We start from the raw sequence: 10,684 nt of genomic DNA, 5'->3' as shown, positions 1-10,684 counted from the left end.
ACTATGCTCGATGGTTTACACATAAAATATTAGTAACGTAAGGCACAGCTAAATATCATTTTTAATGTAAGGGACATGCTATATTTTAAACCACTGGGCATTCCTAAATCTTTCGTATATAGCATGAAAGAAGAGGAAATTCTAATAAACTTTGCTCACAGACACAATCAAAATTGGAGCAGACAATTATAAACAGATTTAAAAAAATGAAATAGGTTTTTGGCTCTCCTGAAAAACCGTGGTTTGGCCGTCACATTACGAGTAATTGATACTTCTGGTGTCGATATTATCATAACTGCAATACTCGTATAATCTCAGTGGAGTTCGAGTTTCAATGGACTTTTAATGAACAGTGGTTTTGTGGTGGTTGTATGGTGGTTTCAAGAAAATTATCAGACTGGGGACTTTGGTCTCAAACTAGGGAAATTGATGTAAGATGATGAGTACCGGAATAGCCGAATTCACCCCGGGGTGCTAGAACCTAGAACACCCAGACCAAAATCTATTTAGAAAAGTTCATGTCCCAAATTGATCTTATCGGGAATCGACCCCGAGACCTCATTCAGCTCCCACATTGCAATCTGTAGGGCCACTGAGATCGACAAATGATCTATGATGCTATACGTATATGATTCTACTCATATTTTTAAACAAATGTTATAAAACACTCATGATTTGAAATTGAAAACGAACCCAGTCGTAAAATGTGTAATTAAAATAAATACATACTTAACTGACACAAGAATTATAAACGTACAAGGTATAGTTTTTATAATGTCTTACAACTAAGTAACGATCTCATAACAAAAGCTTTTTATTTAATTAAGTAATGTGAAATGTTTAAAATTTATAAATAGGTCTTGAACGACTTTGAATTGCATTAGCTTAGCATAGCCTATGATTCAATTTTGATTATGTTAGCCTTGCGGTTATATGTATAAACTATTAAAGTAGTTACATCCTACAGTGTATAGGTGTAATAACCGCGCTGATTTATGTGCGTATATGGAACAACAATAGTGTGAACAATGGTTTTGGTTATAATCAGCACAAGCAAGAGTCGTCACCACATAACGTGTACGTTGTTTTTGCATTTCTGATATACATATTGTGATAATAATTTAACACCGACACATCTCAAGCCTTGCAGTTTAAATCGATAATTTTTTCAGAGTTCTTAATTCGATTGTTTTTTTGGTTTTGTGTGTATTTTGCGCGATTACTCCGATATTCATCAACCGATTTCGATGATTCTTTTTTGTTTGAACGGGGTTCAAATTTGAACAAAATATTCCACCTCGAAGGGTGGCAAATTAGGGGATGAATCTGGTTTGTTGGATTTCACCCAACCGTTCCGTTAATCGATTGCCATAAAACTTGACAAATAGATGAAATTCCACAAATTTTTCAGTATATAATATATATAGAAGATATACAAGTGACGGGACGAACAAGTCGTGCGCATGGTGGTAAGCGACACACCTATCCATAACGTTTGCAGTGCCACTCAGAGTTTTAAATCGCAAAGATGTTAGGGGCACTGCTACTGCGCACGTCACCCTGAGACTTAAGTTAACAAGCCTCATGTGCCTATAATTTCACCAGCCTTTACCCTTCCAAACTGGAACGCAATAATGCTCACATTACTGCTTGGCGACAGAAATAGGTAAGGTGGCAGCACTTCCCTGGACGCACTCTTCCACAAGAGCTACTGCTACTCTAATTTATAATTATTGTAATCGTCCTTATTGAGTAACGTACGTTAGAATTGTTGAGAAGTAATCGCGTGAAGTTATTAAGAGATTTTCTAAACGTTTGGTTCAGACATCTTTATGTACAAAATGGATTTGTTGTTGGTATAGCCGACATGCTACATACTCTAATTATAGATTTTTTTATCGAATTTCACGATTTTTAACCACCGTGATATTCATATATTTTTTGTGAAATAACTCCACTGGTTTGTTATAATTAATAATTTAAAAAAAACATAAAGACCCGATTGGACTTGAACCAACGTCGACCCACCGTACGATAACGTACCAACTGCAATAGCATGTTGAGTTAGTAGGTCGACGAAATTTTTCTATGTGTATATCTATTCTGTAGCTTAGTTGGCAGTTTCAAGTTCTATCGGGTCGAAGGTATTTTTCTTTGTGTTCGATTTTTGTATTAATTATACATACTCTAAAATTTATTGTTTTTTCAGATGACGAGTGTAAAAGATGCAGAGAAAGGCAAAGTAACATTTGAAGACGATCCTACGAATTGGGCAAAAATAATAGCAATGCTTATCGCATTTGGAGTGCTCGTAGCTGGGTGCACAGTCGCATGGGTGTTCAAAGACTGGCAGACCAGCCTGATTGTCTTTGGTAGTCTTGTGCTTGCATACCTCATACTATTCAATTTGAAATGGATCTATATTGCCATTAGGACCTTTAAACGGGACATGTCGTAAGTATTTTTAATATGCTCTTTTTGCGTATGATTGCTGATCGTGACTACCATATAAAATTGAAACGACTTTGTAATCACATCCGGCTGGAGGGTTTAAATAATGTCTCTATTTAAAACTACTTTGTTCCCTGCGTTTTACATTACACTATTGCAATGGACAATCTCAATAACAACATGTTTAAAATATCAATGAATAGATATCTATTTAATCGAAAACGACACTATTTTTTCTGGACCTAAATAGCGTATTGTTACAGGTCACATGATCGCGGTTGACTGATATAGATATGCATGACTTAGGCTCAACTCTTAGGAGGCTTAGGATCACAGTTTGGTCGGTGTTTGACGCCTCACGGCGCCCAAGTGACGCGCGGCGACGCACGTCGCCGCTTGATTCCATATTTGCAAAACACAAATTTGTACCTTAATAATTGGAAAATACAGACGAATATGCTATAGGCGAAAAACATGACGCGTCGCGACGCTTCGACTCTGCCGCAGTGTGAGTTGAGCCTTAGACTCGGAATTTTTTTTTTTATAACATCAAGTGACGGGATGAACAAGTCGTGCGCGTGATGTTAAGCTACGTGTTTGTCCATAACAGTTACAGTGCCACTCAGAGCTTTAAATTGCAAAGATCTGAGGGGCACTACCACTGCGCCCGTCACCCTGAGACATAATTTGACTTGTCCCATGTGCCTGTAATTTCACCAGCACCTATACCCTTCAAAACCGGAACACAGTAATGCTGATATTACTGATTGGCGGCACAAATAGGTAACTAACCTGGACGGACTCTTTCACAAGGAGCTCTACTGCTACTAAGTAATTTAATTTTCAAAGAAAATCATCAGCGAAAATCTAAGAACTCGATATATATTTAATTATAAAACATCATAGAGAAACTAAACCAATCTAAATATTCTATTTCAGTGCCCTATGGTGCTATATAAAAATATTGAGATTAACGAAGAATTTCTCAAAGAGGAACTGGTCAATGCCTGATATCTTCCACCAGATGGTCAAGAAACATCCTCATAAAGCATGTTTCCTCTTCGAAGATGAAACTTGGACTTTCCAGCAGGTACATTAGAAATCGTAATACAATATATTATGTAAATCGGTCTCCCATTAGAGTTGGTTGTTTAATGAAATTTGTTTAATTAAAAATATTTTAATCAATTGAAGTTGTGCAAATAGAGTTTTAATTTTCTAACTTCGTATTCATATCGAAATTATGTATGTAAAGGCTATCGGCTTTAATTCCATACTTGTAATTTTATGATGATTGCATAACTCGTATTTTTTGAAGAAAATCTATTAATTTTCTCTATAGGTAATTTAATTGCGATACAAAATCTTTAAATTTACAAATTCAAACTACGAGTACTTGTACCAACTAAAACGTTAATTACTTATTCATGTTTTTTAATGTTACCTGTCGTTCAAATAGCAGGAATTACATTTATTACATCACTACGTTAGGTACTTCTTTAATTGAAGCATCCGAAAATTGTTGTGGAAACTGATTTGTATCTCTATCCTGCATTGCAGAAAGTTATAGGACGGCAACTGTTAGGTAAATGTAAAGCAATGTCCCTATAGGTCGCAGAATGATTTTATATCGCAAATATTTTTTCGACCTCATGATTATTTCTCTAAATTTCAGATAGAAGATTTCAGTTTACGAGTTTCTGCCGTGCTCAAAGCTCAAGGTATAAAGCGAGGAGACACAGTTGGTGTCCTCATGAGTAACTGCCCTGAAATGCCTGCTACATGGTTGGGGACTGCCCGCATTGGTGGTATATCACCACTGATCAACACCAATCAAACTGGCAACGCTTTGTTACATTCCATTAACATTGCCAAGTGCGACGCTGTCATTTACGGAAGCGAATATGAGGATGGTGAGCAATTATAATTAGATAATTAAAGGCTTTATACGTGACATTATAATGCATGCTATCCATATAGGTAAGTTCTTTTTTTGCTAAACAATAATTGAATCTTACAAGCATGTGTAACTAAAAATGACAGCGAAAACTAATCTAACACTTTCTAAAACGTACCCTCTTGAATGTGAGCTTGACGTGAGTACGACCCACGAGAAACATGCTAATGGCAATAAAACATTTTTCCAGCTATACAAGAAATGAAGAAAGAACTCAATCCTGCTATTAAACTATTAAAATATAAGCGCCGTCCACTAAACACGTCATCCAATGTCGTGCAAGTCATTGACTCTACGAATGATTTCACTTCTATGCTAGAAGCTACCCAACCTGGCCAATGGTTCCAATCAGATAGTGAAGGATTTAATGGCAAGCTGACCTACATTTATACTTCTGGAACTACTGGATTACCGAAAGCTGCTGTGATTTCTTCTTCTAGGTAATTGTTTTTGTCCTTTTTCAATGTCAATCTTAATCGGTAACAATATGTACTAAACTGGAGAGAATGTTGAAAACTGATGTAAGAAAGGTTTATGCAACATTTATACTTATTTCGTTACAGCATTTAGTACTTAAAGAATCTTTCTATTCTGTTGCAGAATGTGCTTCATGTCCTCCGGACTACATTACCTCGGTTTCCTTAAAACGAGTGACATCATCTACTGCCCCATGCCGTTGTACCATTCCGCTGGCGGCTGCGTTACCGTTGGACAAGCCTTCATCTTCGGCTGTACTGTCGTCATAAGGACAAAGTTTTCTGCTTCTGCTTATTTCCCTGATTGTATCAAGTACAAAGCCACGGTAAGTTTTGAGTTAAATCGGAATAGTAATTTTAAACTTTTTGAACACAAATCAATTAATTGTTACCCTGTACTGTATATCATATATAACATTCAACTGTTATTTAGGCGGCCCATTACATTGGAGAGATGTGCCGATACGTCTTGGCGACCCCTCCATCACCAACTGACAAGCAACATACAGTACGAACAGTATACGGCAATGGAATGAGACCTGTTGTACGTATGTTATGGGTTTTTTTAGTCGATAATTGGTATTAAATGAACAACCTCAAATATAAACCCTACCATTACTCTATCTAAATAACGATAGACTTAATGAGATTTGTCACTTCCAGATTTGGACGGATTTCGTCAAACGTTTCAACATCAAAAGGGTCGTCGAGTTCTATGGTGCGACGGAAGGAAATGCAAACATAGGTAAGAATGTTTAGTCAACATCTCATAACAATCTTTTGAAATAATTTAACCGGAACAAATCTTTGCATAGTCGTGTCCATAATCTGAAACTGGTTTTAAAACGTCATATCTTTTGTTACAGTGAATGTGGACAATAAGACTGGAGCTATAGGATTTATATCGAGAATTATTCCAGCCGTATATCCCATTGCCATTCTTAAAGTTGATCCTGAAACTGGCGAACCTGTCAGAAATAAACGTGGACTGTGTCAGGTATGCTTCACAACCACTCAAAATTACCTGGTCTCAAATTAAGGAATTCTCTGTACCACAAGTACCAGAGCAACGGAATTCACTCTAGGATACTAACTAGAAAACCCACACCAGTTTCTCTTACAGCGTCCACAGTGTAAACCCTTGGACCACCCAGAGGTTGTCGTATATATGTAGGTACATGTTTTTAAATAGTTTTTATGGATTTGCTTGAGGTAATCTCTAATACCGCAAAACTTGTAAACAAAGGTTTTCAATCAGTGCGTTCTAGATACATACGGTGCCGAGACGTGGACACTCACGATACGGTTACTTCACCACTTGAAAGTCGCTCAGCGAGCTATGGAACTAGGTATGCTCGGAGTTTCTTTGATGGACAATGTACGGAACAAGTTTATCCGACAGAGAACTAAGGCCGCCGACATAGCTGGTAGATTAAGCAAGCTGAAATGGCAGTGGGCTGGCCATATATGTCGAAGAACCGATAACCGATGGGGGAAGCGAGTTTTTGAGTGGAGATCACGGCTCGGTAAACGTAGTGTAGGACACCCTATGGCCAAATGAAGTGACGATTTGCGAAGGACTGCTGGCAGCAGATGGATGTAACGAGCAGAGGACCGGGCGAAATGGCGCGCATTGACGACTGATGACTCTCGAAATTTACTGCTTTAGTAAGAGACTCTTTAAATGTGGTTTCTGTCACCCTTCCTGGAGGCCAGCACCAACCCACACGTAATCACACGTTGACTCCAAAGAAAACAGGGAGGAGTTCAATGTCACATAGACATTACATTGCTATCTATTAAGAGGGCCAGTAAGTTAGCCTTTGGCTTAGGAGGCGCGCTATACTGAGCTATTACTATTAAGATAGCCAATGAACTTAATTTCCTTTCATTGAACACGAGGCTGATTCAGATGTTGTGTTAAAGTTTGATTTAGCTGTCTCCGTCGATTGCTCGCACTTGTATTACACATAATTGTATACATACGTATCAACGTTCACGGTACTTTACATGGTATTTGATAAACAGTGAAATGTCTACTAGTAAAACATTATCATTCCATTTCGATGACACTTATTACGTAAGCGCCAATCGTTTGAGTTCATGCTTACATTACAACAGACTTCTAGCGAAAGTATAAACCTTATACAGCGCTTTATTAGTGAGCGTCCATAATATCGCAGCAGCTATAAACTGCTCATCCGACAAATTTTCAGTACGATCAGAGAGCCAGCGATGCGCAGCCATAGTCAACAATAAAAACCAGTGTATTTTGGCACACATGCTAGAAACTTGATTAAGTATTGACTTTTTGTTTTTAGTTGGCAAAACCAAATGAGCCAGGAGTGTTCATCGGAAAGATCCAGCCCAATAACCCATCAAGGGCTTTCCTCGGTTATGTTGACAAAGAGGCTTCTGAGAAAAAGATAGTCAGAGACGTCTTAGCTCATGGAGATTCAGCTTTCATTTCAGGTAAAGACTTATACATAATAACCAATTCACTTTTACTTTTTGAGGTGGTATATCTTCTTGTATCTTTCATAAGACAGTGCATAATGATAAACGAGATACGGAAACATCATTGTAAAATATTATCTCATGCGACATCCTGAAAGTATACATAAATATTAATAAAAACTGAACGGATTTCAAATCCAGCGGTCAGAATTATTTAATCTGGATATAACATAAACTTATCTACCTAATACTGTTTATTATTTTCAGGTGATATTCTAATATCTGACGACCTAGGTTACTTGTACTTTAAAGATAGAACTGGCGACACCTTCCGCTGGAGAGGAGAGAACGTCAGTACCACCGAAGTCGAGGCAGCGATATCCAGATGTGCTGATCAGAGAGACGCCGTTGTTTATGGTGTAGAGGTATGATTTTGTGAGAATTTTCCTTTTACTGCTAAACTGCTGTTGTCGTAGTTTTATGGTTTGAAATAGGCTGTTACCGAAGTACTCACAGTTTGTGGATCGAATCACTTGTCATAATACGTTCATTGTAAGGAGTCATGTATCACATCAAGTGTTTTTTGACATAGTTTCCTAAAAGAAGGGATCATAGTATTGAATTTTCTGACGTAGCCCAAAAAATTGTTGAGTGAAAGTACAGTTTAAACTTTATCTGACTTAACATCATACACATACCCCGGATACTGTATACAACGGTCGAAAGTTATTTACCTACTACTACTATATACAGCACGGCGCTATCTGCACACGCGCAAATGTGTGCGTGAAGTGGCAGAGTTACCCATCACTTTCTCGTACAATTACGTTACGTGGTCGAGCGGCAACAACGAAAATTCTAAAGCGAATCTGTTATATTAATAGAATCCTAATAATTACATATAATAATTAATAATATTAATAGAATCCTAATAATTACATACGAGTATGTTCGTTAGCTATTTATATCGATATAATATTATATTTTTCATTAATTCACTAACTGGAATAATATTAAAGATTTACTTAAAAAATATATTAAAAGCACTTAAAGTGTTGTAGTTTGGACAAGTAATTTTAAATAAGTTAAACCAAGGTATTTGAAATTGCGTGTCCAAGTTTATTATTACCTAGTCAATAATTGGATATATTCACTACGTAATATTTATCGGCAATACAAATTGAAAATTCGAGAACGTTTGTCTACTAGCTCACCAAGTTGCTACAACTTCTGTATTATACATTACTCTGTACTAAATAAATGAAGAAAACAAAAACTGAATGAGTCTCAGGGTCGTATTCCAGAATTCTACTCAATGCTTAAGCCAGGACTTGATTATGATTTAAAGCACTGAAAATCATACTCAAGTCCTTGCCATTAAGGTCGTATTTCCAGTGCTTGAAATCATACTCAAGTCTGCTCAAGTCCTGACTTGAGCATTGAGTAGAGTTCTGGAATACGACCCTAAGATCAAGTTTTTTTTATCTTCGTTTCATCTTTCGGAAAAGAAAGAAATTCATCTCTTTGTCCTGTTTAGATAATGATAAACATATATCGAGAATTGTGCTGTGTACGGCACAATTCGACTATAAATAGTAACGTACAATGATGTTATATATTAACGTACACGTTTCGTAGTAAATAAATGAAAACTATATTCAAACATCAAAGCCGTCTTAGCGCAAAAACGGCTCGCCGACAGCCTTGTTGTCGTTCAGTCAATGTGACCGTCAATGTGCGGGGCGTGGTGCGGTATCGAAATTAGGGAGGGACGGAGAGTGTCCATTGTCGTTACTTTTTGTCCTCTGATCTTACACGTATTTTTTTCTCAATGTAGATTCCGAATATAGAAGGCCGCGCCGGCATGTGTGGTATCGTAGACACGGATGACTCTCTAGATTTGGATAAATTGAACAAAGCGATCGCAAAGGACCTGCCCAAATACGCGAGGCCCGTTTTCTTCAGGGTAATGACCAGTGTTGACATGACTGGTAAGTAATGCGCTGTATAAGACTTCTGTTGTCTAGGATATAATAAATGCATCTGATCTATACTAGATCAAGGGATACATCTAGAGCCTGAAAGAAGCGTATCCCTGTGCCGGAGATAGAATGTAACACAGAGAGCGGAGTCTACCGGGATCGATAACCTGTCAGTCAAGAGGAGTGGCGATTATGGCAAATTTCCAAAACCAAATACTATGGCAAATCTTTGGTTTCGAATAATGATCCATGCATGAATGTCCAGTAAAAGGTTGTTTGTTTTGTTAAAGATTACATTTATTAAAGGTAAATGTACTTTACTCACACTAACAGTACATATCTATGCGATAAAACAAGTATTACTATTACAAATATAACAGTTGCGTTTATATCAATAGAGCAGGGTCTATGTTCAAGTGTCAGCCTAAATATTGTTATCTAATTAGCTTCACTTATGTTAACCTCAGACTTATCATTCCTAGGTACCTTTTTTTTATGATACTAAGTGATAGGAAGAACAAGTCGTGCGCCTGATTGTGAACGACACGCCTGTCCATAACAGTTGCAGTGCCACTCAGAGTTTGAAATCGCAAAGATTCGAAGTGCACTGCAGAAATAGGCAAGGAGGCAGTACTTCCCTGGACGAACTCTTTCACAAGGAGCTCTACTGATACTGCCCCTAAATACTATTCACGACGTAACAGCCATTTATCAAGCAAAAATAATTTATTTACACTACACAATAATCTTCTGAACTATGTTTACTTTTCATAAAGAAATCTTCTTTGGATGTGGGAGAGTTTTGAGCGATGAATTTTAAAAATGATCCAATATTATAATTTCATCTAAATTTAACTTTATGTTTTGCAATTTCAGGTACTTTCAAAATGAGGAAAGTAGACTTACAAAAAGAGGGGTACAATCCGGCTGTAGTTACAGATAAGTTATTTTACTTAGATGCGAAATTGGACAAATACGTACCGCTAGGTAACGAGGAATATGCAAAAATTATGTCTGGAGCTATTAGACTTTGATATTAATTTATTATTAATTCAGTGCTGTGATAATTGCGAGTTGAAGAACAATTACAAGTAAATATGATCTATTTCACTACCATATGGAAATGAAAGAAAAAAAAAACTGTGTTACAAATTAGCGCTAACTTTGTAACGGTAAAAGACTTACTATTTTAAAAGTTTGAAACAATGTAATGAATGCTGCGATAGTTGTGAAAAAGTTTTTGTTAAACATTTTGTACTTATTTCTTATTTGTGTAAGTTAATATGAAGTAAATATAAGTATATTAATGACTTAAAGGAAGTTTTATATTATGTACTTTAAGCTTCATTTTACTATCAAAC

At 36.8% G+C, this 10,684-nt stretch overlaps 1 protein-coding gene across 1 annotated transcript in view; it reads left to right on the top strand.

Moving 5' to 3' along the window:
- Nucleotides 1-10,538, top strand: part of LOC113234899 (long-chain fatty acid transport protein 4-like) — a 14,523-nt gene extending 3,985 nt beyond the window's left edge. The window contains exons 2-13 of the mRNA XM_026470422.1: nucleotides 2,210-2,454; nucleotides 3,391-3,541; nucleotides 4,127-4,364; nucleotides 4,599-4,848; nucleotides 5,009-5,210; nucleotides 5,318-5,428; nucleotides 5,548-5,629; nucleotides 5,751-5,881; nucleotides 7,206-7,356; nucleotides 7,609-7,766; nucleotides 9,179-9,332; nucleotides 10,200-10,538. Of these exons, the coding sequence (XP_026326207.1) occupies nucleotides 2,210-2,454; nucleotides 3,391-3,541; nucleotides 4,127-4,364; nucleotides 4,599-4,848; nucleotides 5,009-5,210; nucleotides 5,318-5,428; nucleotides 5,548-5,629; nucleotides 5,751-5,881; nucleotides 7,206-7,356; nucleotides 7,609-7,766; nucleotides 9,179-9,332; nucleotides 10,200-10,357 (2,031 nt within the window). The 3' untranslated portion in view covers nucleotides 10,358-10,538. The remainder of the gene's footprint in view (nucleotides 1-2,209; nucleotides 2,455-3,390; nucleotides 3,542-4,126; nucleotides 4,365-4,598; nucleotides 4,849-5,008; nucleotides 5,211-5,317; nucleotides 5,429-5,547; nucleotides 5,630-5,750; nucleotides 5,882-7,205; nucleotides 7,357-7,608; nucleotides 7,767-9,178; nucleotides 9,333-10,199) is intronic.
- The last annotated feature ends 146 nt before the right edge of the window (nucleotides 10,539-10,684 follow it).

This window comes from Hyposmocoma kahamanoa, unplaced genomic scaffold, assembly GCF_003589595.1.
Source record: "Hyposmocoma kahamanoa isolate Upper Pololo Valley unplaced genomic scaffold, ASM358959v1 102, whole genome shotgun sequence".
NCBI classification, from domain to species: Eukaryota; Metazoa; Arthropoda; class Insecta; order Lepidoptera; family Cosmopterigidae; genus Hyposmocoma; species Hyposmocoma kahamanoa.
The sequence above is the reverse complement of the archived record's forward strand: the minus strand, read 5'-3'. Positions and strand labels throughout refer to the sequence as shown.